Source organism: Antrostomus carolinensis, unplaced genomic scaffold (assembly GCF_000700745.2).
Source record: "Antrostomus carolinensis isolate BGI_N321 unplaced genomic scaffold, ASM70074v2 scaffold5919, whole genome shotgun sequence".
Taxonomy (NCBI): Eukaryota; Metazoa; Chordata; class Aves; order Caprimulgiformes; family Caprimulgidae; genus Antrostomus; species Antrostomus carolinensis.
This window is the reverse complement of record NW_010336369.1, coordinates 87,607-114,502: the sequence shown is the minus strand read 5'-3', so window position 1 is coordinate 114,502 and position 26,896 is coordinate 87,607. Positions and strand designations below refer to the sequence as shown.

The window sequence follows — 26,896 nt, the reverse complement described above, 5'->3', positions numbered from 1 at the left end:
GGCAGGAAAATTCACCCCAGAGCTGGAGCAGCGCCAAGGTGGCGCCGGGGTTTCCCTGGGATGCGGCCTCGTCTGCCCGGGCGGAGCGGGGCGGAGGGTCCCTCCGCGCTCCTGATGCCCCGGACCATTACCACCTCCTGCCCCTTTGGTGTTGAATCCTTCCCCCCCCACCCTTAAAGACCACTAGATGATCTTTAAGGTCCCTTCCAATCCAAACCATTCTATCATTCTGTGATTCTATGCTTTTTTCTGGGGCAAAGCTCAGTTCGAAGTAGGGCTCGTTGGAGCGAACCTCCCCTGGATGTGCTGGGGAAAAGCCTTTTAATGGGGTGCGGGTCCGTTTTTGGAAGGAGGGGTTGGATGGAAACTCACGTCAGCAATCTCTTTTTGCTAGGATTTCTTTTTCCTGTTGAAAAAGTTGATGATGGAGCTGAATCATGCCATACAGTGGTGGTTTTTTTGATGTATATCTTTACTCAGATAAGTCAGATGAGGACACAGGTTAGTGAGTTAATTTATCACAGGGAATCTGTCCATTTAAAGTTGCTCTTTCATTTTGGAGATGCTGAAAATCTGCAAGAAAGAAAATTCTATGACGTTTAAAAAATGTCATTTTTTAAAGGCATCTCTGCCTCGTTCAGTATTTTAATGCAATAATGTCAGTATTTTAGCATAATGGAGAAGCTTTCCTTTTATTATCCAAAGTGAGAGAAATACAAGTTAATACTCACAGAATAGTAAAGTGAAGGACACTTCATCTTCCCCAAATAATTACTGTGTTACTACGGGAAGAAAAATGTTGGTTTAAAACATCTCATTTCTAAAATCAATATTTATTTGGTTTTTTTTTTCCTCCTTACTATAAAATAAACAGTACAAGCTGCTGTTGTCAGCTGTATCTTTGTAGTTTGCCATATCTTCAAGTTCAATCTAATGGACCTGCAGAATTGATAAACTGTCTAATTATTTATTAAATATCCTAAAACACTTTTTCCCTCAAGGATTTGGGTTCTTATCCCAACAATATTCAGTCTGAGAAATAGAATCTGAAATGATGTGTGCAGTTCATTCTTACTTGTATTTAAATTGCTGATGTTACTGATCAGACGGTGCTAACTTGCTTTTATTTGTAACAAGGACTGAGTCTGAACTGAGGGTGTGTAGCAAAAATTCTGATATCCCAGTTCTGGTAATATCCTGAGCCGCTGAGCCCCTTATCAGGTGAGCAGTTTCTGCTTGTTTTCCTTTGGTGCCATGTGTTTTTTCAGGCTTTGCCTGGTTGTTAGTGTTGACTTGTTAATACTGTTTTTTTATTGCAGTTCTAAACCTGAAGTAAACGGGAGGAGAAAGTGGCAATGTCTTCTGACACATCAGAATATACTATTGGGGGTGTGAAGATCATATTCCCTTGCAAGGCTTACCCTTCCCAACTTGCCATGATGAATGCTGTAAGTAGAATTTCTATTAACATTTGCTAAACTAACAGCTTATGTTTTCAGAGCCTCCGTTATCTTGAGAACGTCAGTTGTAACGTTGCTCATGTTCTCTGTGCTGCACAATGATATCTGGCCTGTGGCTGGGGAATGCTCAAGTACATTTTGGGTTTGTGAACATTTGTGCTAAAAAACAAGTTACATATTGTGTAATACGTATGAATATTTAACTATATATCCTGTCACAGAGATTTTATATAATTTTGCAATTATATAAGAAGAGAATGATTTAATAAAACAGCTGTCTTAAACAGAATGTAATATTTCAGTAAGTTTTCACTTTTTGGGAGAGTGTTTAAAAGTTAATTACTACACTTTACATTTAAACAGTTTTAACCATTTTAAAACATTTTCTTTTCTGTGGGACAACTGGTTGTCTAACGTGTTTTCAGTGTTTCAGTTCTGTAAGACTAAAGGAAGCAAGCTAGCCCTATCAGGTGTTCCTGTTAGCAGGTATATATTTTACAACCCCCAGAAGTGAACCTCTGAGCATTGCTAATTCCTCTTGAGAGAAATACTGCTAAGGCTTGTTGACCTGTTGTTATTATTAAAGGTGATCTGGGACATGGTTTTGGGGGGCTTTTTTGGTTTTGGGGGGTCTTTTTTTACAAGACAGCAGGTGTCCTGCTCTATTTTTTAGAAGTTATTTCTAGCTTAGCTAAAGACATCCTCTTTGGGTTTTCTTTTTCTGTTAATTCTGATTTTGTTCTTGTTATTCTCCTTAAAGATTGTTAAGGGCTTAAATAATAGGCAACACTGTTTGTTGGAGAGCCCTACAGGAAGTGGCAAAAGCTTGGCGTTGCTTTGTTCTGCATTATCATGGCAGCAGTCTCTGTATGGTAAGTTGTCCTAGTGTCTGTTTGCCCAGTATTTCATACCAAAAGATATTAGAATGAATTATTGTTGTTTATCAGCCCTGAAACACTTGGCTTCAGGAATCTCACCAGCTCTTTGTCCACCATTATAGAAATTGCCTTTTTGGCAACAAAAAACTGTAATGGCCAGTAATACTAAGCTGGATTTAGCTATCTACTATTATAAAAGAATTATATGGGAGTTGGAACCTGGAAGGAAAATAATTGTGGATTGTAATTATCCAGATTAAATTTTAAAAGATGGATATTTTTCATTTCTCCAAGTTGTTACAGTTCTTTGCACTGCAGTTCTAATGATGATAACTTGTTCAGACTTTATATAGACATAAGGTTTATAACTGGTACCTGAACTAAAGCTTTCATTGTTAAAACTTAATTGTTCTGAAAGGCAAGTTCTCGTGACTATAGTCTTGAGTAGTTTTTAATGGAAGACAAATGACTGTGTCCTTTAGAGAAACTGCTGCTTCCATCATCTGGTGAACAGGAAGACAGAAAGCCAGAGCCCTCACCAGCGTGTCACTGCATGTGTCATTCCCAATTGAAGAGTGACGAGGCTGCAACAAGTGTGAATCATGGTGCTGCTGCTTCTTTTAATGATAATGAAACAGGAAGTTCCATACAACCTGGAAGCCCGCTAAAAAACACAGGTAACTTCATATGCAGGCAGCTAAAAATCTGTTCTGGAAGCGAAATCCATAGCCAGTGATGTCAATTTTTTTGCTTTCAGGTCAGAGACTTTTTTTGTCATCATAATAGCAGAGTACAAAGTGATTCTGCCCTGCATGGAAATCTGTATGAGAATGGTGGTTAATGTGTCTAGAAATGTCTAATACTATTTCCTACATCAAGTGTATTTATAGTCAATTCTATTTTTAAAATGTTGCCCTTATTAATGCATTCCTAGTAGTGGACATACCATTTTATTTTATTTTATTTTTAGTTACAGAATGTAAGGAAAATGAAACGCTAGCTTCGAAATTGTCTGCCAAAAAGAGGTTATCTCTGTGTGACGGTGAGAATGATGATTTTCAAGTAGACAGAAAAAGGATTCGTCGTTTAGAAACTGAGCAGCAGGTGAGCAAAGTTTATTGGCAGGAAAATAATCCAAGTGTAGCTCAATAAAGCTGTCAGATACCAATCAACATTTCAGAGAAGGGGCAGAGAATAGCTGAGTCATGTCACAGGCATAATTTAGATTGGCAGGTTTTTGTGCATTTTTATTGTTACTTGTTACAAAGGAGTCCATTGTTGCACTAAATTGCTCGTAACACCATGTCCTAAATTACATCTTGCATATTTAAACACCTAATATCCCCAAAATATATTTATCCCCAGTTGATCTGTAATATTAAGTCCAAGTATGAGATTCTGTTTTATATCCTGTCAAATGTAGTTATCTCTGGTCTAAAATATGTGGAGTGCAATGTCAATATCCCACAACATTGCACTTGTATTCAGATGTGCACAGTAAATAGCTTTTGCATTGCTTTAGAGTATTGCTTTTGTTTGAGTAATACTTTTAGAGTATTTAGAGTATTACTTTTGTTGAAGTTTTTTAGATCAATATGGCTGGAATGTATTTTTTGGTTTAGTTATGGAAATTTTCTGCTTTTATCTATATAGTATTTAAATTTCTGTCAGTTTTGGAACAGTGGGAAATTAAAGAAAAGATTGGCAATAATTTTTGGTGGTGGTGTTACTGAATTTTGTAATTAAAACTTCATAGCTTTTTCCCAAATGACTTTTGTGTGGCTTAGACTTGGCCACTGTTAATGAATATTGGTGATGCAGTGTGTTTACAGAAACAGATACAGTGCAAAACAGTCGACACAAAATCTCTGACTGCCAGTGTAAGCACATAGTTCTGTCCAGCCTATTTGAACGTGGTACTTTTTCCCCAGCAGGTCAGAAAACGTCATTGTTTTGCAAAAGGAGTGCAGTTTATTGATGCTTTAGAAGTTTATAATCAGAGAAAAAATGGAGAGCTGATTGTTCACTCGGAAAAAAGTGTGAAAACCACTACTTTTTCTCCCAAAACAGTGAGTAATGTAGTAATATCTTTTACATCAGGACTGTTAGTTCAAGAGCAATTTTAAAAAATATATATTTTATGTAAAGAGAATCTGGCCCAGCAATTCAGCCTGTAAATGTTCAACATGTGACAGCAGTTGTGCAGCAGATATAAACCTGTGTGTTCTATTCCAATTTATGTAGATTTATGACATTACAGAAGAACTTGAACCTGGGACCATGGAAGTTGACATCAGAGTTTGTAGATTTTGTTCAATTTGCCATTCGTTGTTTTGGGGCATATGTAGTAAATGAAAGACAGCGTTTAGTATTAACATGTGTGCCTTTTATGCCTTAAAAAAGGAGTAAGGAGAAAGTTGGAGCTGATCATTATGATATATTATAACAAAAAATGAGTAATAAATACTGCACATGATTAAGAAGAAAAATCCTGTTTGTTACTGTCCTTTGTTTTGTTTTGTTTTGTTTTTTAATTACCACAGAAGTATCACGTAAGAAATGTAGATACAAACATGCAGCTGCTTCTGCAGCTTTCTGCTAGGCTCTTTCTGCATTTCTTGGTGTTTGAATCTTCCTGATTTTACATGAAAGTTTTTGTTGAAGCAAAACCAGTCGAAGAACAAATCTGAGGCAGTAGAGACAGGAATGTCAGATGTGAAATTACATTAGTGATGTTGTTCCCATGAATGCTGAGCAAAGGCTGTGACAGAATGGTTTATGTCAATATTAAAATATAGCAGAACACCATGAAATCATGAAATTGTGTGTTTGAGACAAATATAAGAAAGGAGCGAGGTCTGACCTTTCTTTCTTTCTTCAGTACAGAAATCTACTTTCTTCTTTCAAAAGGCAAAGAACATTTTCCCTTTCCACTATTTTTTAGGTGGTGTTTTATGGTAATACCCATCTGTAGGTAACTCTGCTTCGAAGTACAAGGTTTTATATCCATGTTTGGGAATGTGCTTGGTTTCAACAAGCAGTTTAATTCTCTTTCCACCTCTTCCAACAGCATTTAGCTCTGTGTGTATCCCAAATTAGCTTCTGTTTTAATCGGTGTATGTTTTAACTTCAAGAGCTGTTTCCCAGTGTACTACGCTTTTGGGTTATTTTTTAAACACAAAAGGAGCCAAAAGCTTTGATATTACTTGGCAAAAGTGAATCTGTGTTCTAGGACATTTGATGCAAAATAACTTTTATTAGTTTTGGAAATCTCCATAGATTTTTTTTTTTGAGTAAGATTTGAAGTGCTTTGCACCACTGAACTTCAATTGGTAGTTTGAAATACAAAGGCCAGCAGAGTGTGCTGTTGATTCTCAAATAAAAAGACTTTTCTTCCTTCCTTGATTATCAGGTTTGCTTTGGCACTTTAATGTGGGTATCTGAAAAATGTGATTTACAACTTCTAGAAATTTCATGTATTGAAGAAAACTGAAAACTTTTATTATAGATCAACTAACTGCTAAATAATAAAATATTGAATTGCAGTATGATTTTTCTGAGAAAACTTCATTTTTTTTTTCCTGTTACAGTAGTTGAGCTGTACATGAGTGTGTTGTCATGTGCTATCCAGGGGTCTGGTTTTGCAGATAGACAGTACAGTATGCTGTTCAAAGTTTAAACACTCTACTACTTCTTTAGAAAGAAGTAACCTAAGAAGAAATACAAGTATTTATTTCTGTTAAAGTGTCTTTTTAAGAATGAATGGAGTGTTTATTTCTTTGTAAAAAAAGTTTATTTTTAAGAATGACAGAATAAGGTATTCTTTTCCAGACTGAGAACTTGTCTGGTGTCAAGAAGCAATTGCAGAAAGTAAGGCCTTATTTATCATTAGTAGTTCTGCATTAAGTTTCAGAGAGGAGAGCATCACAGCATAGGCTGTTAGGTATAGAAATGCTTTTCTAGTGAAGCTTATGAAATAAAGTCAGCTGAGATTATGTTCAACACTTAATCATAATGGACTGATGATACAATAATCATCAAAAGTATTTTCTTAATCAGTGAGGTAACCCTGCCTTTGTATAACTTGTGTTTTACTCTAGTCAATCCTGTACTTAAAGCGAATTTAGTTTCCTGTCAAGTCCTTTTTATAGCCTGAGAGAGAGAGAATGGGTTGGTTGTTGTATGAGAGGTGCTGCCCAGCGTTGCTGCATCAGAGGAACACCTGTAGATCAGTGGGTGAGGATCTTCTGCCCGAGGTGACTGCCTGTTCTTAGCTGCTTTCATCCCAGAGCCTGGGAATCCATTTCTGTCCTCCTGCTGTTAATTCTTGTGAGAGAGAGCAGTTCTGGTGTGAGTTTAAACTATAGCCTTACAGTACTTTCTTGATTACTTCTGTCAAAGCATACGGTCTGAGAAACTGGGGCAGCTGGGTTAAGGAATCCCCATTTATACTTGGTAAAGAAAGTAAACAGTAAATGGAGAGTAGTGTAACAAACACTTGGGGTATCAAAAAACAGCTGTGAAAAGAATCTGTCTTAATGTGCTAGCCCATTGCAGTTTAACATATTGCTTACAACCTTCACAATGGAGTTTGGGTGACTTCTGTTACACATTCCAGGAGACTGGCAGCCTGTTACAATCAGGGTCTGGACTCCAGAATAGGCTAATTTACCACGATGGGATGAAGAAAGTTGTGGATTTGTATTACACGCTCTCACCTGACACCGTATCTGATTTTTTTTCCTGCTGATTGACATTTTGAATGAGCTCTTTGAAGCAAGTTCCAGCTTAATTAAAACGTTTGCTTGGTTAGCAGTGATCTGTGAAAGCCTGTGATAAATATTGAACTGGGTTCACCTGCTGGTTACTGTGAGAGGATAAACAGCTGCTTTGTGTACTTTAATCAAGAGGCTGCGGCAGCAGCAGAATACTGTGCTTTTTGAGAGCTTCTAAAGGAATTGTTGAAAAGCCCTGGTAATGTCACTGCTGATATCTCACTAGATTGTGCTTGTGTGATACTTCACACAAGAGGTATTCACTGCTGTATCATTTAGATGGCTTTGTAACTGGAAAAGGTAGATGAAGATATGAAGAACAACTCTTATCTCTTTGTGTTTCAAAGATCATAGCCTCGGTGTTTGTTTAGCTCCATTTTACACGTAGGACAGGTTGGTGAACTTGATTATTTTTTTCTTAATCGGACTTCCACGTTTTTGCCATATAAATATTGATGTGATACGCTGTTTTATCTGCCTCCTGACAGAAGTAAAAACAAGCTGGATTAGCCTAAGGTCCATATAGTCTGGTATCTGATCTCTAACAGCAGCTGTTACTGGATGTTTCTGATTAAATACTACAGAAAGTAGAAAGATATCTTTCTTTTTTTTTTTAACCTCTCTCCCAAATGAAAATCTCTGTCCCAGATTCAAACAGCTGAAAACAGGTTTAGTTCTGAAGCCAGAGGGTATTATGAAATAGTTTTCTGTGGTCTTAATACTTCTATTCGGCCTCCCCCCCAATTCTTTAATAAATAAATTGAAACATTTTCTAATGTTATTGTAGTTTAACCAGTATCTCTGCATTATGAGTCTAAAAATTTGTACTTTGAGGCAGCACTGCTATGGGAGCTGCCATACTGGAGTTACCACTCTGTTCAGCTGGCAAGTGTTCTCTTTCCTTTTGCTGTAGTAATGGGAGATTAATACCATCCCATATTTTGCTATGGGATATCAACTTTAAGGTCTTTTTATAGAAATATAGAATTAAAGCAGTTTGGTTTTAATAAAATTTAAAGATTTTCAAACCATTTTCTAAAGGGTAACAAGGAATTCAAGTGCAAGTTGATACCCTTGAATAATGTACAAATAACATGAAGAACTCAACTTTTAAACTGTTTTAACCATTTTCATAAAGTTTCTCTTCATTATAAAGAACATTCTAAAAATGTTTTATTTATTTATGTATTTGTGCTAATGGTGTCTGTGTCTCTCAAAAGAGTTATGACTACTGCAGGCAGTTTTACTCTCTTACTAGTTACTATAACATCAGGCTGAGTTTACAACTCTCTCAATGTTGATTTTAAAAAAAAACAATAACTTTTTTCAAAGTTAAAGGTAACATTTTAAAACTGGAATACTGGGTTAATTGTTTCTTAAAGCCAGTGTTATACCAATTTAAAACCTTTTAAGAAAATCTTTTAAGGCCACCTGTAAAATAATTTATAAGCCTTACACAAAAGAACACTCTATTAATATTTTTTTTAATGAAAATAAATAGATCTGTGAGGTGTTTCTTCAAACCCATCATAGGAGAGCCTTTCTGTTCATGTTTACATATCTATTTGAAGTGCATTTTCCTATTGTTAGAGCAACTTTTGCAAAATAGCTGCCTGACTGGTCCTAATATTTTTCTATTACTTTTATTTGGCAAGCCACACGTGAGGCTTGACACGAGCAGTGAAGTACTGATGATACGGTGTCTTGGAATTCTGTATATTCTTTTTGCCTCTGAAAACACAATCTGCCTTGAATTAACATGAAAAGATAAATGTATTCTTAAAGGCCCTACACAGTCAGTAAACTGCTTCTGTTCTATTAATTGTTAACACGGTAATGTGTTTTTCATTATTTCAAAGAGCCAAATAGAATATAGATGATAGAAATGCCAAGGTACAATTTGCATCGCTGTGTTCTGCGTGAGTACAAACCCAGCATTGCCACGTATGTAACATATACCATATGTCAGCTGTTTCCTGCTTGGCTGTTGACAAGAGCCCCATTCATAACTCTTCTTTTTATCCTTTCAGTGAATAAGTAATTATCCAATATAGAAGGCAGGATATTTGGAACTGGCTATTTAGTGTGGCAGCACACCGTAATGAAACCTGCCGTTACTGGCAACCTGAGAGGGGAATGTAACAATTCCAGCATGGCTGTAACTTTATCTGCTTCCAGGGCCTGTTGATTTGGCACATCAGTGAACCTTTTATCCCTGTGAGTGACAGCTCCAGCGGGGTTACATTTACCTCCATTCTATCATGTCTTGTAATATTTAATGGCGGACAAGGCTGAGTGGGACTGAGGGTAACGTGAACTTGCTTTTCCTCAGGGTGGAGGCTAAAAGACAGCTTGATCCCCAGAATTGTGGTGTAACACACAGCATGACTTAGTGATTGTTTATAATGGGTAATCTTACTGATTACAATTAAAAGGGGAGGGAGGAGTATTTGAGTGGACAACTGCATGTTGTTACTTGCACTGTCACCCAAATACAAACTCTTTTACACTAGAATTCATTATTTTTTAAGGGAGGTGTGTGTGGACATGGTTACTCATGAGTTATTTGTTTTCTATCTGTTCTTCACACTAATTATTATAATTTCATAACAGTTGTTCCGGTATTTATATTGTGAAAGATGGTGCTTTTCAGGAAGGAAAATAGCTTTTAACAAATATTTTACAGGATTAAGTTCTGTTTGGAATTATTCCTTATGTGTCTTTGTGCTTGTAGTTACTAGATGGCCTTTGACATAATGCCATGGCAAACATGTTGCTAGTGGAGAGTATATCATGGAGTCTATTTTATCTGCAAACAGAATTCTTCTCCTTGCTTTAAAGAAAAATGTTCTCAGTATTTTAATTTGGGAGTCTGGTCCCAAGGTTTTCTTAATTGAAGATGGTGGATACTTCTTGTTCTGTAACAGGAGTCTCCTTATGCTGAAGCTTAAATGTAAGAAGTTTATTTGCATTATTCACATGTGTAAATCCTCCACTGGAATAATAATTCTTTCTACGATTGGGTTATGATGAAGTTGTATCTAGTGATTCCTAGAAGTGTGTTAATCTTTTCAGGCACAAGGACATGGTGTGTATGCTTTAATGTTTTTCAACTTTTTGCAGTTTGATAGATCAGCCTGGTGATTTAACAAGCTGTCTTCAACTATCCTAGAGGGCATTTTCTAAATAGACCATAAGCAGATTTAGCAAGTTCATCTCACCATGGGATTTTGTTAATCTTTTTTTGTTTTGGGTTGCAGTCTTCTGGTCCTTGCACTGAATGTTCCTGTTCTTCTGGAAAAGAAACTAATAAAGATTCTAGTAACACAAAGAAGAAAGAAAATGGAGACCGACCATTCATTCCCAAAATATTTTTTGGAACACGAACACACAAGCAAATATCCCAGATTACCAGAGAATTGAAGAGAACAGCATATTCCAATGTCCCCATGACAATTCTTTCTAGCCGGGATTATACCTGTATTCATCCAGTGGTATCTAATAGTGGTAGTAACAGGAACGAAATGTGTGTAGAATTGCTGGAAGGAAAACATGTGAGTAATTTTGTTTCAAAAAAAAAATGAGCATTCATTTAAACATAGTAAAATGAAAAGTAGTTGAACAGTTGGAATGAGTAACGTTTGAGTTCTTTATACTGTGTTGGTTAAAAGCCTCTGGTAATTTTAAATTAAATGTTAATTGTTAGAAAATGTTGATACGTGGTATCAGTACCTTAAAAATATATGATAATAGGAGTAATATTTATGACTGTTAGGTTAATGTTCTTAGTAAGACTTAAATGTCTTTGGTTTTATAGATGAAGAAGAAAGATGTGTCCTTTGTCTATGTACATGGATTAGCCTGTTTTCTTTCTGATATGATGTGTTTAATTGTCTGACATAAAACGTAGCTGTTAGAAATGCTTCCAGGAGATAATGTCAAATGCACGTAACATCTTGGAGGATTTCAGCTTACTTAGTTTTTGTTATTTTTTTGTAACCCACTAACTATCTGTGCTTATTTGCTTTCAGGGTAAATCCTGTCTTTACTATCATGGTGTTCATAAACTCAGTGAACACCATGCCCTACAGTCTGCACATGGGATGTATCAGGCTTGGGACATTGAAGATCTAGTGAGCCTGGGAAAGAAGCTTCGTGCCTGTGCATATTTTGCAGCCAGAGAACTCATGGTGGGCGCAGATATTGTATTTTGTCCATATAATTATCTCCTAGACCCGCAGATACGGGAGAGTGTAAGTATATTTATAAGAAAGAGATTGCAATTACTGAAGTTAAAGGGAAGTTAGAAACATAATGTTCAGTGGTTATGGTCAAATGAAATCTGATTTATATCCAAAATATTATCTACAAAATAACTACTGGGCTAAAGAATTTTTTCTCTCTTCCCCCCTCTCCTTCCATCCACCAAAATGCTCTTTTTTAACAGGATCCTGTTAGCTGTTTCTCATTAATGTCTTTCACTCTGTTTTTACTAGATGATAATTTTCTTTTTTAGATGGAGATTAACCTAAAAGGCCAAGTAGTCATTTTAGATGAAGCCCATAATATTGAGGACTGTGCTCGGGAGTCTGTGAGCTATGGTGTTACAGAAAGTCAACTAATTGCTGCTCGAGAAGAGCTGGATTTCATGGTCAATAACAACATCAGGCAGAAGGATCATGAGGCCTTACGGGGTGTGTGCTGCTCTTTGACAAAGTAAGGCAACTCTTTCTAATTCCATTATATCAATTAGTATTTTAAAAAATTACATTTAGATTCCTTTTGCTGGTGCAGTTTACTGATACGATGTTGCAGCAGAGGTGTGCTTCAAACTGTGCAGTCGCCTGATTTTTATTCATTTGAAAAATCCAGAGGGTTTTGATCTTTTTATAAAAATACTCATCTTACTCAAAGGGAAGCACTGAAATTCTGTTTTGAAAAGTACACATGCTCTGTATTTTGAAGTGTTGTGGAAATGACAGCTGTCTTTCTGATGCCTCCTGCTGGTTGATGAAACAGACAGCTTCGGCATTTCCCGAGACCAAGGAAGCCTGCCTGCTTTTCTAGACCGAGGGAAGGTCTTGAGAATACTGCAGGGATGATGAAGGACACATTCAGTTAGAGAAATCTTTAGCTCTGCCACAAATGAGATGATCTGCATGTCGAGATCGGGTTTTTAGAAAGTCCTATCACATTTTTGCATTGTTCATACAATTATAATTCTCCTTCATTTTCAAGTTGTAGCAGAGTTACAAATACCTGTAGGTAGGTTAAAATAAGCACTATTGATTGCCCCTCTCCCTTACTGTGTATAAATACAAAAGTACTCATTTCCTGCCTCAAGATTTTTTTCTTAACAAGAAAGTCTGCAATTGACACGGCTAATAAACTAACTTGCATCAGTTAGAGTCCTAATAAGTGGCTTTAAAAAGTATAGCAGAAATCTTTCCTAAATGAGCCTGATATGTTTTATAAGAGCAGATTATATTTTAATCCTTTTTCTTTATTGTATTTATATGATGATTATTGTTATTATATTATGATAAACTATAAATGTATAAGGACAGATTTCTTTCTCACTTCAAGAGCAGTTCCATAGAAGTTAGTTCAACAGTGGAAAAACTGGCATGAGGAAAAGCAGAATATCTCTGCTTAGATGTAGTAAAGTATTTATCATCATCATCAAAGTCTGCAATTTTTGAGATTTGATGTGGTTTGTACCTGCAAAAAATCTCCAAATATCTAAAGTTAATGCTGAGATTATTTTTGATTTCTCTCTTTTTACAGCTGGTTACGAGAGAGCTCTGGTCAACTAGTAGAAAGAGGGTATGAAACTTCCTGTAAGGTTTGGAGTGGAAAAGAAATGATCACCATTTTGCACAAAATGGGAATAACTGATATTGCTTTTCCCATTTTACAGGTAACATATGCTATATAAATGAGTACCAGAGTACATAATATTGATGATGTTCAACATCTTAAAATGTACCTAAGTTAAATGCTAATGCATCTTTTAATTTACTGCAGTAGTGAAAAGCTGTCTGAAAATGATACCTGATGAAAACCAGGAGTAATCCACTTGAGCTACTGAAATTCGTGGAGAATCCATGTTTTAAAGGATATAACTGATCATGTACAGTTATTTAAATTGAACTATTGAGTCACTGCTAGTTTTGTCTGATCTATCCATCTGCATTTTTATTGCCTGTTGAAATGTATTTACCATATTTTCAAGCTTATCCCTCCTTGCTGTGTAAGCCAAATATGTTAAAAGTGTTGTTACCTTTCCTTTCTAGTTCTGTCTTCAGTCTGACTTTATATTATCTCAGGTGAACTTTGAAAACTCCGTGCTGATAATCTTGTATCTGTATTAGCTTTGGTTTTGAGAAGATACTTAGAATGTTGTTCATGTGGAATTTGTTTGCCTCTTACAGAAACAACTTGCTGCTATCCTGGAAAAAGAAGAAAAAGTATCAGTGCTTGGTAGAGAGGAACTTATTGAGATACCAGTTGTGAGCCCTGCCACTCAGATTGTGCTGAAAGGGTTATTCATGGTTCTTTTATGTCTTTTTAAAGATAAGAGCAGGTCAGTGCAAATCGATAACCTGAGCTGTGTGGTTGTGTTTGATTCAGCTGCTTTGCCAAAATGACTCATTTGTGCAACACCTCGGTTATGGTGTCTGGCTTCTTAGCAAAATGAACACTTCAGAAAGCTTTGGAAAATCTGTTTATGTGGGAAGAATTTAAATACTACCAAATATGGTTTTTTATTCATAAATTAATTAAAATATTGAAGAAATTTATTTGAAGATTAGATGTAAATTTTCCTGATATGCTGCCAAGTTAAATATGCATGGGCTTTGTTTTTCTACATATCACTTATCATTTGACTGTCTTGATAGCTTGAATATTAATACCAGCAGTTGCTAAAAAAATCTGATTCAAACCTTATTTTAAATATTATTTTAAATTTTTAACTGTTTTTTCAGAAAGTTTGAAATTATTTTTATACTTAAATTGTAAGTGCATTGTACCAACACTGTCTTTGCTTTGTATGAACTTCCAATTTGATTGTTAATTGTAGTTTTTATTTCTATATCCCTCTATAGGTATGCAGATGACTACAGAGTTGCCTTACAACAAACTTATGCTTGGATGAATGAAAACCAACTTGATGTTTCAGATTCGAGTGCCTTGTTTACACGACCCAAGCACAAGAGGAACTTGCGGCAGAAAACTGTGGTCCACATGCTTAATTTTTGGTGCTTGAATCCTGCTGTGGTAAGCTGAGTGTGAAGCAGAAGGCCTTAAGTAATTTGAGTGCTAATAAATACATTTAAGATCTTAAAGTAGTTGTATTGATTTTCTAAATTCTTTCTTTCTCCACCCTAGGCTTTTTCAGACTTAAGTGATGTTAGAACAATTGTTCTGACATCTGGTACGCTCTCTCCGATGGATTCATTTTCTTCAGAGCTTGGTGTGAAATTTTCTATTCAGTTGGAGGCAAATCACGTTATTCGGAACTCACAGGTAAACTTTTGCATTGTTGATCCCTCTCTTGCTCCCCTTGTTGCTGGCTGTTGTAAAAGAAAATAATGAATTCCAAATAAAAATTATGATGGACCCATTCCATAAGTAAAAAGAAAGGTATAGAACGGGTTGGATTATTGCTTGGATTAATGCAATTGCAAAGCACCTTTTCAAAGGAAAAAAGGGGCAATTATTAGACACATACTCCTCTGAAAAGGTTGAAGTCGTGCTATTTTGATAATAGCCATTTTATATCAGTTATTGCACTTTTCCTTCTGTTTTTAAGTGTTGGAATTAATTTGTTTAGAAATATCTTGGTATTTTGCTTCACACTTAAAATTTCATTATTTAGTCTAATATAATTTAATACAGTTTGTGTCGCGTATTTTAGAATTCACTTTTTAATATGAAATACACCAGGTTTGGGTTGGCACCATTGGAGCAGGTCCTAGTGGTCGGAAGTTGTGTGCCACATTCCAGCATACAGAGACCTTTGAGTTCCAAGATGAGGTGGGAGCACTTCTCCTTTCAGTGTGTCAAACTGTCGGCCAAGGAATTTTGTGCTTTTTGCCATCCTATAAGGTAAGGAAGTCTTAATTCATATTCTTCCTCTAAAAAAAATACACTCCACTTGAAAATGAACTGTGTAATCTTTTGCTTTATGCATCAGCATATATAAATGTTTATAAAATAAAAGCATTGTAATAACACATTGTGGTTATATTGTATTGTAACTTTTTGGATGTCATATTGGCTGGCATGCAAGTTTGTTTCAATGAAAAAAACATGTTCATACTTGTTTTCAACAGGTGTCTGTATCAGTTAATGAGAACAATTGTTTAGTTTTACAAAAAAAAGCCAGATTGATCTGCATTCTGCATTTTTTTCTTAAATTGTTTCACTAAATATTTTGAAATTAAAAAAAAAAAAAAACCCAAAGCAACCAAACAACCTCCTCAATATAAGCACACATCGTGAAAGGAAACTTTGTGTGTATGATTCAGCAGCAAGAATACCTTTGCATGTTCTTTGTATGCTGTTTGAATGCAGTATTCATCCAGTTAATTTCTGCTTTCCTTGTTTCATGTTCCATTTCACTGCTTTGGAGATTCTAGTGTATTTTTCTTGAGTTGGGGGGAATTGCTCACTGGCATTAGCTTGAAGGAATCAAATTTCTCAATTTCCAACTATGTAATATCTAATTTCACTGACAACAGATATCTAATTATGGTTAATCTGTACCTCACAGGAGTTCTGATTTCTTCTCTATTAGTTCTTACTGCTATTTATGGTCACCTCTGAGGAACAGGAATATAAACCTGGATTATAATTCTGTCATTCATGCCCATTTTTCTTCTAATGCTTGCAAGAGTGTGACTTTTTAAATTTTAAACCATCCTTTATGATTTTTAAAATACCTCTCAACAAACAAAAGAAAAACTTCTCAAAAAAACAAAACCTAAAAAATCTTATCAAATGAAGAAAAAACCCAGCATAATGGAAATAAACATTCAGACAATTTCCCTCATCTCTAAGGTTCCTTAACAGAGAATATTTTAAAAAGTGAAATAAAACTGATTTATTTTTTACAAAACCTTCATGTTAATTTTATTATTGAACTGAAGAGGCTGCAAACAAGGGTTTGTTCTTCACTGAGTGTCTGTAGCTGTACAGTCATCAGTGCAGTTACTGACAGTAACCATTAGGTGACCACATCAGACCAGGTAACGTACAATCACTGAAAAAAGCAGATTACTGACTGTAAATTCATTTAACCTGGATCACAAAACTCTGCATTTATATAGGGAATTAACAATCTGAAAATAAATTTTGCCTTCAATATATTTAAGAATTGAAATGGGAGCATATTTTGGTTTTCACTATCATTATTCTTTTACTAAAGTGTATAATGTTGAACAGTGTGTGATAGTTGATCTTATATATACAGTCCTGACAAATATTTATGACAATGTTTGAGAATAGTGATCTGAATGGAAAGCATAGAGAGACTTTGTAATGACATTGAATAAAGAAGGAAGGAGATTGCTGGACAGCTCTGGTGCCCTTCCCCCTCTCACTGCCCTTACCTTTCACTGAAAGGTCACTTAGCTAAACACGTTGAGTGTTTTTTTTTCTTTGTGGGAACACTTCCATGATCCTAGCGAAAGTATTGATAAATATAAATTGCAGACAATTGAAGGATGATATTTTAAAATCACATTGCCAATATTTTTCTATGGATGCCCTTTTTCATTCTACTTCTTTTATTCTGGATTGGGTTGCCTTTAAGTCTGAGATTAATATGTTGAAAACACAGAATAATGTAACCGTAAATATATTAGTACAGGGAAAACCAAGTATTTTTCTATCATCATCATACAGAGTATTGCTTTATCTGCATATTTGCATTGCAAAACTGATTTTCAGAGATTTTCATGGGGAAATTGCTACATCTCTTTTTAAAAAACTGCAGCTTTTAAAGAAATTGTTCAAGGCTATCAAGAGTTGATTAATATACATGGTCACGTACCTCAGTAACTAGAAAGAGCTCAGTGCAGTTTTGTGGGAAAAGCCTGCCACCTTGTTATCTATGTATAATTTTGAATTACTAGGTGCAGTGTGAGTACAAAAAAAGCAATAGTAGATAAACTTGCTATTACCTTAATCAAGTATTTGAATAAACATATTTTTCATGGGAGAATGTTTAAAATACATGTATGGTAAATATCCAAGGTTAATAATGGAGTGGAGGAAAATGTATGGATGAGAAGAAAACAGTGCATGAGATATTCATCCTCCACATTCAATAGGTGTCTGCTGATTCAATGGAATCATCTACAATAACATACAAATTTTTACTGTCATCATTGGAGTTCTGGCATACTGACTTCTTAAAAAATAAGCTTAATCTTAACATTTACTAAATTGCAAACCTAGATCATTTTTAGGGCTACTAAAACTGGTGATACTATGCAGCAAAAATGCATTTATGTGAAAATCAGTAGCAACTCCAGCAAAAGCACTCTATAAAAGAGAATATCAGAAGGTGAAAAGATTACTCAGAAATCTTAGATGCTTTTAAACAAGATTAAGATAAGAACCATTAGGGTTCACGTCGCCGACCTGTCTGCATTAAGATATATCTTGCCTGGTGCCTGCATCTTGGATGATTCATTCAATATGTGTCATATCAAAGTCAAGGTATCCAGCAAGGAGAAAAATGCTAATGCTTATAAATTTTAGTCATAATCCATCATGATGAATTAACTGACCTTTCTTTAGTAGCTTTTTTTACAGAATAAGCTTTGGACAATAATGTTAATGTTGGTGTTTTTGTTGTTTGGTTGGTTGGTTTTTTTTCTGTGAGGCACTGTTGGTTAATTTGCATCTGCTAATTGTTGAGCCATAACTTGGAAGTAAAATTTTTAAAATGAGATAGTTGCTCAAAAGGCTTTGAATGCCTCTTTTCATCACTAAAACTTATGAACTGATAAGTATTCTTTGCTTGAGAATCCAAGATTTGTTCACTACTGTTTTCTTTTTCTCCTACACCTTTAAGATACAGTGTTCTTTGATTCAGATTAATCGTATTTCTTTTGTATCTACTTTCCTTCATGAAGCTTTAACTTTTGAGGTCAAATAGCAGTTTTGCTTGGTAGCTACATGGTGTTGCTGTGTATTTTGCATTATACTGTATCAAATAGTTTTGTAGAGAGAAATAACTTGGAAAACTGAAAAAAAGGACAAGAAATACTAGCCTAAAAAGACAGAAATAGTAACTACTTTGTCTCGTGAACCTCTTAGATGTGGCTGCGTGATCTAAATCTACATTTTAAAAATTATTTGCTATATTGTCTCTGAAGTATTTGTATCCAAATGTCTGTAAAATAGATACCTTTTTCAAACCAATTGTGCTAGCTTTCAAACGCAGATGACAGTTATTTGAGGCTTACAGCTATGGTGCTATATGAATTTTACCTCTAATAGACAGTTAATTGCAAAAGTAGTGAAGATAATAGAAATTGAAAAGAAAATTAATGCAGAATTTTAAAGTCCTGTATTGCAGTAACATTGATTCTTTTTGTATGTGTAACTTCCAGCGAGTTATTGTTTTTAGAAGAGCTTTGTGGAGAGTAATGAAAAAGAGGCGAGACTTTCTTACAAGTACACAATATCTGCTGGAAAGTTCCTGGGCAGTCTAGAGCTTCTGCTGTGTACTGCAGTGATTCCAAGGGCTGCTGAAGAGTAACTAACAGATACTCTGTTGGAACAAAGTGGTTCAAGGTGTTTGTTTCCTAGAACACTTTTCTTGTCGTCTTTTTAATTTCTAGTAAGGCTAATTGAGAAATCCTATAGGAAGTTCTCATACATCCTATATTAAGGGATGTTTCTGAGTTTTGTTCCTGTTCACCAGCGCTTTGCTGGCAGCTGGAGTTGAGGAAAAGACCAGTAGAGACCAAGTAAAAGAGGGAACAGGAATTACAAGGTTAATTTAAAGCTCTGCTCCATTACTGAAGTAGCACTTTTTAAACTAAGGATATAATTTAAAAGCAGCCAAAAACATGAGAAAACTCTTAGGTCATTTTGTCACAGAAGCTGTTGAACTTGAGTTTTAAATATAAAGGTAAATATTTGCAATACAGCCAGTTCTAACAGCAGTTAGTTGTTACTTTTCCATGCAAGTGAGTATGTCATGAGTTTTGTGTACAATAAATTTGAGACCAAACTATTCAATCTTGAATACATCTGGCAATCTCAATCCTGCTGCTGATGAACAAATACCCTTCATCATAAATTGGCATTGCTGTGTACTATGTTAGGTAGGAGGGTGGAACTATTAGTGTGTAGGTACAGACCAATTAATGCTGCATCGCATCTGCCGTTTCCCTTGAGAATTTGGGGGTAAGGTTACAATGATACATATGTAGTAACTTTAGTCACTTGCAAAAAATAAATGCTGAACTTCACATTAGAGTTTCCCATAATGTATCTCATAATTTTAAGAGCTGTTAGTTTAGAATTTAAGTTCTGTGAATCTCATCCCCTTTTTTTCTTGGCTGATCATGTTTTCTTCGGTGGGAACAGACAGGATTGGGTGAAAGCAAATCCTTTTGGACTGGAACACCTCTCTTTATTGTCTTGACTCCCTTTCCATGTTTAAGGTATCGCCCAAAGCTGTAGTGAAGCTGCAGACAAGTGCTGTTTACTGTTCTGTTGACAAACCATTCTTGGCAGTATTACACAATGTTAGGCAAGCAGCCTTTAACAATATTCATTAACTCTGAGCAGCGTAGAGCATGGCAGTAGGTCTAACTTGTGCCATTTTCAAGCAGACTGAGAAGCTTCAGGTTCAGTCTAGGTAATTACTCGGAATAAGCAGGGGGGACCTCAGTTTAACCTCTGGCTATCGTGCTCTTCTGCCATTGCACAGTGATGTGTCTGCACTGGATATGAGCCTGGTCCTTGAATATACTGTCTCCTGGCCTGGACATAAATGTGCCACCCCTACATATGACAGACTGAAAGGGATATGGTTTCAGTATTAATTCTGAATGTCTGGTTCTTCTTAGTTTAAGGCAGGTCCCTTTTCTTGCAGAGATTTGTGTGAGGTTGATAGTTTTGGGGTTTTTTTAAGTAGACTGTGTCAGAGTGGCAGAAAATGAATTGGTCATAACACTGAAAAAAGAACAGAATATTTTCATTTCTAAAACTTTCTCCTGAAACACAGTTTTGTAAATAAATTCTAAGAAACCCTTTTTTTTTTGCCATCAATAAAAAAAACCAAACAACCCAACACTGCCTTCAGACAACTTTTACTTATTTAATAAATTACTTCAATAAATTTACAAAAGATGGTAGTCTGTTTAGCCAGGCCTATTAAAAGCATTAAGATTTGAGCACTGGCTGTTAAAATGAGTAAATGGCAATATCGCAAAGTTAAACAAATGCCAAAAAACATTTTCCAGAGTACTGGGATTGTAACAATACCATTAATGAGGGCAAAGAGGTTTTAATGCAATTTGCACATTCTAAAGTTTCAAAAAGAGGTTTTGAGTTAGTGCATTATTAATGTTCTGAACATCTGGAACTATGTAAGAGCCACAGACATTGAGCAAGTGCAGGGTTTCCCCACTAGGTCTGATGCTGACTGATTTCCTCCCTAGCGAAAAGCTTGTTTTAAGAAGTTTGAGACAGTAAAATGACAATATCCAGATAAGAGATAAACATTCCACAGTGTATTTTTGCTTGTGGTGTGTGTGGAGGAAAAATTGGAAACCATCAGGTTTGTGCAGTTAAAAGGTGAATTTGAAATTAAATAGGAAAATAGTTATTTACACCAGAGATGGTTGCTCCGTGGTGCAGTAGCACCGATCGCAGAGTGCTGTTGTGAGGAATTAACTAGCAATGTGGAGAGGGTTCCATAAGGTAGATGAAGTTTTTCTGGTAGGTGTCTTTAGGTGTAACGTGCAGGGCTAAATGCTTTAGCAAGAGTAATATTCTCCTTGCTATTCCTGTTGACAGCTGTAGGAGTACTTTGAGGGAGAGATTTACTTCTGTGTGTAAATATTTGTAGGATGTAGGATTCTGTTCACACCGAGTACGTTTTATGATGGAAGTTTGTTCTTTGAAGTTACATAAACTTTAACTTTCTGCATAATTTTAGTGTTATCGAATGTAATTGACACTGTTACAGCTTTAAACTGATACAGGAAATGGAACATTTCAATGTGTCATCTGGTTTTAGATGTTATAATATACTAATATACTATAGCTAATATCCAACTTCCAATTCATTGGGAAGAAGAGAAGGGAGGCCTTTAAACAGGCCGGCATATCAAGGGTAAATTACAAAATAATTGTGAATTAATAATTATACTCACTTTCTGCACAGCATTTGCTTTCTGCTGCCAAAGGAAGGGCATTCTCTTACTCCAGAAGACTTATTTGTTTGAGCCAAACAGCTGCAATGGTGCTATTACAGTATGTAACAAACCCTAAAAACAAGGAATTTGTTGGAAAACAAGGAAACAAGAAAACAAGGCAAACAAGAAAGTCATCCTTACTGTCTCAAATTATGTGCAAGTACCTAACAATAAAAGTAGAGCAAAATGATGGAAGAGTAATTAAACAACGTGTGAGAAGCCCTCTGTGTCTCTTTCCTGGCACGAACAACTCTGTGCAGTGCCCCTGGAAGCCACTGGAGTTTGTTCAGTGACTGCAGAGCTCTGAGGTAGGGCTCATGACACTGAAGTGACCCTTTGGAGTTTTTTTTTTCTCGTTCTTTTTCTTTGAAAAGCAAGGCTTATTGCCAAATTCCAAAGCTGTGGCTGTTGCCTTACCCTGATGAAAATCTCAGTAAAGTGATTTCTGTCTGACAGGGCATAATTTTGGGAAACTGTGATCTAAAAAAGCTGAAGTTGAATGACTCAAAAACTGCATTTCAATATTTGTGCCTAATAAATGTAGGTGGAGTTTTGTTTTACTTGTCCACTGTTGTTTCTTCATTGCTTGTTTTTTCATTCTTTGCACTGGTAGTTTTCTTTCTGATCTTTATCTCAGCTTCTTCATGGTTTATGGGGTTTTTTCTCCCATTAATCACATATGATACCTGCTTCCAGTTTTATTCTTCATTTTTCTATCATTTAAACATCTGTAATATAAACTGTCTAGTGCTTGGGGCCCTCACATTTGTCCAAAAAAACAATTTTCAGGCTTGGTGTGCATTATCTGAGGTGTCTTCTGAGAGCTCCAGTGGCTCCTGTAAATCTTACTGCTTCAAATAGAGAAGAACAGATGGAGAAAGGGATAGTGAAGTTTATACAAAAAGAATTAGAATAAGGGTTTCTTCTATAACCAGGTATATAATCTTTATCCTCAAATTCTGTTGGCAAGCCTTCTTTTTTTCATGTCATCAGTTCAATCAGGTTACTCTGCTCAACTCCATTTGAAGATGGAGTTGGCAGTTCACACCTCGGCAAGACCATTTCTTGTATAATCTACAGCAAACACATCTCCTTGAAATAAGAGAACCAGAAAAGTGCTGAATTATGCTCCGAAGGAATAATTGAAGTTTTCCTAAACTTTTAAAGCCAATGTGTGTTTTATTGTAATGATTTATTAGAATGTTTTCACTGGATTTGGGGGTGGTTTTTTTCCCCCACTGCTTGGTTACCGATGGCTAATTTCAGTTTTGACCATCCACATCTGTTACTCACAAAGGAGGCCAAGAAAAATGTTGGGCTACATCAGATATAAAATGTTATATTTGAGGGATGGTAACTGACAATCTGGATAGTTGCACAATATTTGTTTTCTTAAATAGTACGACAGGATCCTAGATAGGCATTGGTTATGGAGTAATTTTCCTGGTTTCTGGGAAATTAGAGACAATCCAAACGTTAGATGTGCTTAGAGAAGTTAGAGATGATCCAGCAGCTTGCTGCTGAATGACAAAGTTCTTCTCCCTTTGGTAACAGAATTTTGTGTCAACAGAATTTTGTGTCAGATCTCCAGAACAAAGGAAAAGGTTTGGGTTTTTTTGTTTGTTTTGGTTTGGTTTTTTTTCCTCTGGTTAGTTTTCTGCTGGCCTTGTGAACTGAGTTGGCTCATCAGGGAAGGTCAGGGAAGTGTCAGAGAGCTCAGGGGAAGAGATGATACTGCACACTCAAGGAAGGGAGCATGATCATTCCTTCTGCTAGAGCTGAGTCTCAGGGATGAAATGTTCCTGTGCTTTTTTTTTTTTAAATACTTTTTTCAGTAATTGACTTTAATATGAGAATCTATAAAGCTATTCATTTGGAAATTCTGATTTTTTTATGAAATATGGTTTATGTTATAAAGTTGTTCGTATGAAATTGCGGCATTGTTAACTGAGGCTGTCTTTACCACATATGAACCAGATAAACTGGAGAGTTCCTCAGGTGAATCCTGTGGGTGAATGGAAATGTGGGTGAGGTGATATGAAAGGAATGAACTGTTCTGACTTCTTGTTCTGCGGGAGAGGAGCAGCCGTGTGCTGTTGGTACGTGCTGCCTACTGCAATCGGGCATTTTACAACGGCCACTCCTCGAGCACACAACAACTGCTGTGCTTGAGTGTTGTAGCAGTTCAGGGCTGTTGGCTCAGGGGAAATTTCTAGGTCCCACCTTATCTTTTTTAATTACTGGCTGCAAAGAATGACTAAATACACTTTCTGTGGCTTACTGAACTGCTACGGTGACCAGCAAGGGACTTGTAATTATTCAAGTGCCCTGTGGCACTTGCTTTTTACACTGATAGCATCTGCACTTCATATAAAGTCGAATCTGTAGCGACAGTCTGTGGCAGATTATTGGGTATTATGTCTAAAAAAATTATATGCCATAGTGGTAGATGAGTGTTTTGCTTGTGAATTTCACACCCTGAGAGCTGTGCAGTTTAATATTTTATTACGCTGTTAGTTTAAATACCCTGAGCATGCAGCATCAGGAAAATAAACTAAAAATCTATTATTGTTTCTCACTTCTGAGCTCTGACCTGTCAAAGTGCTGCAAGCTGAATTGTTGTATCTAGTTAACACATGCTCCAGTTTCCCTTGTAATTAACACTCTCTGCTTCCATATTTTTCATGCCATTTAAGTAGTAACTGCATTGAAAATGAGTTTTCACAGTCAAGAAGTTTGCCCTCTGAATGATAGTCCAAATAATAAATAATAATTATAGTCAATGTGTCTTTTCCTCAAAAGCTTTTGATGAAGAGGAGAGGAAGCAGGATGGAAAACAGTCGTTATTAATAAGGAACAATATACATAAGCAACATTATTTTTAAGAAGAAGGTGTATCTTGCACAAGTTACTTTGACATTACTGTTGTTCTGTACCATTGCAGCCTGCAGAGTTCCTGGTCCCTTTGGCATTTCTTAGAGGTTCACTGCCTGATGTGGTAGAGATGCAACTTATTCATGTGTGAAAAACAGTATATACGAGCTAAAATACACTTGAAAGCATATATTTAGGTAGCCAGTTCGGTATCAACAATGTAACAGCATGTACAAAAATTTTAATATTAAATGCATTGAAAGGGATACTTGGGCTATTTTATATTCAGAAAAATTCTGCTTCATTGGAAAGTCGGAAAATCTATGAAATTGTGTCTTAGAAAAATCATGTCTTAAACTTAGTTGCTAATTGGATAAGCAGACTTCTTTGTGATAAAATTTAATTGGTGAGATGCTGTATTCTGAGGAGTATTAATTGCATTTTGATTCAGTGAACTGATTTGCTGTATAACAAGGGAAGATTACGAACCTTTCCAAACAAGTAAAGAGAATATTAATCTTTCTTAAAATGACATAATAACTACAGGTATAAAATACCTTCTAGAAATTTAAAAATATTTATCTGTTAGCATTAATAGAAGACTAAAAGCTAAAATCTGTTATTCTCCCACCCTTGGAGTCCATCCCTGTGACAGGCATCTGCCTGTCCCCGTTTACTCTGTGAGCATTTGTGGACTTGCTCGGCCTCTTGCCTGGGACTACACGGCACGTCTGTTTGGATCAGTTTTCCCGGGTGGCACTGTGCTTCACTGCTGATGTGTCACTAAGACAACCTGGACTTTCTTCCCCCCTGCCCCTTCCCCTCTCTTTTATGCTGGAAAAAAAGAGGTCAAAGATGACTAAGCTTGGTTTTTGACTGGTGAGGAAGAGGACAGTGTGGGATGCTGACTTAATTCATGAACAGTTAATTTTATATTTCATTCCAGACCAGGCTCAAAACAATTCTTTTAAAACTATGTTTTTCTGCAGAGCTTTCTTTGCGTGAAGGATTGCTCTCTCACAGGAATGTGAAAGTGTAATGATAGCCCAGGGTGAATGTACAAGCAGTTCTTGTAACACAGAAAGCTGTTGTCTTGGTTAATTTTAAAACTACAAAAGAAAGCCTGTTTGGAACCAGGTTGTTTAGAAACAGCTGTGACAGAGCTCAAAGACTGAACACTTCAAAGACTATCCACGTTGGTTTGTGGTACAACACGATGGGTTTTTGGGGAAAAGATTTTGTATAAAAAAAGCTTCTTTAACTGTAGAAGCAACATATTAACTGTGTTTTTCTAGAGTCTTTGGCGTGCAAAACATTTCATTTTTCATTACTGTTGTCGCCGTTCACATATTCCATTATTTAAAGAGGTTATTGAAAAATTGATGGTATGTTGGTACCAGAGAGACATCCTGTAGGCTGCGGTGTTGATTTATGGCACATGGAACACAGTTCAGTGCTTCAGTTTCCTGCTGGTGAGCGGCACTTTGTCATTGTCCCTAAAGAAAAATCATACCAGTGAAATCCCCTGTGTTTCCCCCAAGTGGAGTGATGCATACTTTTTCTTCAAAAATGATTATGAATTATTCACCTTTTATTGTGCTGGAGTGTGCACATGGTGATCAGAATCTTGTTCATAATACAGGTTTTTCACCATGGTCAGGGTTTAGTTTAATTATGTAGTTGAGTTGCATGGTAGCTTTTATCTGTTTTTTTTCCCCACAGTGTGTCTGCCAGGCCTGTGTGGACCAGCACAGATTTTACCCCACATTTCCTAGCATGTGTAGGTATCTCAACACATGAGCCTTGGTTCTAAATGTTTGTTATTCTTTCACATTTGTTATACATTTTTTTCTTGAGAAAACAAGTATTGTACTCCTAAATCTCAAAAGACACGTTTTTCACACAAGTTCTTGACAATCACAGACACTTACCTGGTTTTAAAGTTTAATTCTTCAAGCTGATTTTCTGTTCCAAAGAAATGGTAAGAGATGTGAGGGAAAAATCTCTTGAAATAGCACATGTAGTAGTGAAACAGAGTTCCAATTGAGGGCAACTTTCTCCTGGGAGATGTGTTGAGGAAAGATTCCATGATCTTAGACCACCTGTTAGGAGAATTAAAAGGCTGTATGATCTTTCTTCATAACTCTGGAAGAAATGTAAAATGTCAGAATAAATGTGTGACTTGGGTCGAGGTGCCTTCGCAGCTTCCTGGGTTCCAGCTCTGGACTGTTGAAGTAAAATGTCACTTCTCTTGTAAAAGAGAAAATAACCTGCTGAGCATTGTTCATCACCTGCATCAGCTTCAGCAATTTTGTTTGAATTTTGGAATCTGTGCAAGATTAAGTTTTTAAAATCACTTTCCTTTTAACTACGTTTGCTTTAAGTGTATGCTTTTTTATTTTATGTGCTTCATTTGATTTTGGCTGTAACAGATGGTAAGGGTTAGCAGTCAAATA

At 36.1% G+C, this 26,896-nt stretch overlaps 1 protein-coding gene across 1 annotated transcript in view; it reads left to right on the top strand.

Annotated features, from left to right (window-relative positions):
- The first annotated feature begins 1,355 nt into the window (after positions 1 to 1,355).
- The window catches only part of BRIP1 (BRCA1 interacting DNA helicase 1), a 55,059-nt gene continuing 29,518 nt past the window's right edge, over positions 1,356 to 26,896 (top strand). Inside the window, exons 1-13 of the mRNA XM_029086694.1 lie at positions 1,356 to 1,448; positions 2,221 to 2,332; positions 2,821 to 3,015; positions 3,315 to 3,442; positions 4,273 to 4,407; positions 10,374 to 10,667; positions 11,145 to 11,366; positions 11,630 to 11,829; positions 12,901 to 13,033; positions 13,548 to 13,699; positions 14,223 to 14,394; positions 14,506 to 14,643; positions 15,064 to 15,225. Coding sequence (XP_028942527.1) covers positions 1,356 to 1,448; positions 2,221 to 2,332; positions 2,821 to 3,015; positions 3,315 to 3,442; positions 4,273 to 4,407; positions 10,374 to 10,667; positions 11,145 to 11,366; positions 11,630 to 11,829; positions 12,901 to 13,033; positions 13,548 to 13,699; positions 14,223 to 14,394; positions 14,506 to 14,643; positions 15,064 to 15,225 — 2,136 coding nt within the window. The remainder of the gene's footprint in view (positions 1,449 to 2,220; positions 2,333 to 2,820; positions 3,016 to 3,314; positions 3,443 to 4,272; positions 4,408 to 10,373; positions 10,668 to 11,144; positions 11,367 to 11,629; positions 11,830 to 12,900; positions 13,034 to 13,547; positions 13,700 to 14,222; positions 14,395 to 14,505; positions 14,644 to 15,063; positions 15,226 to 26,896) is intronic.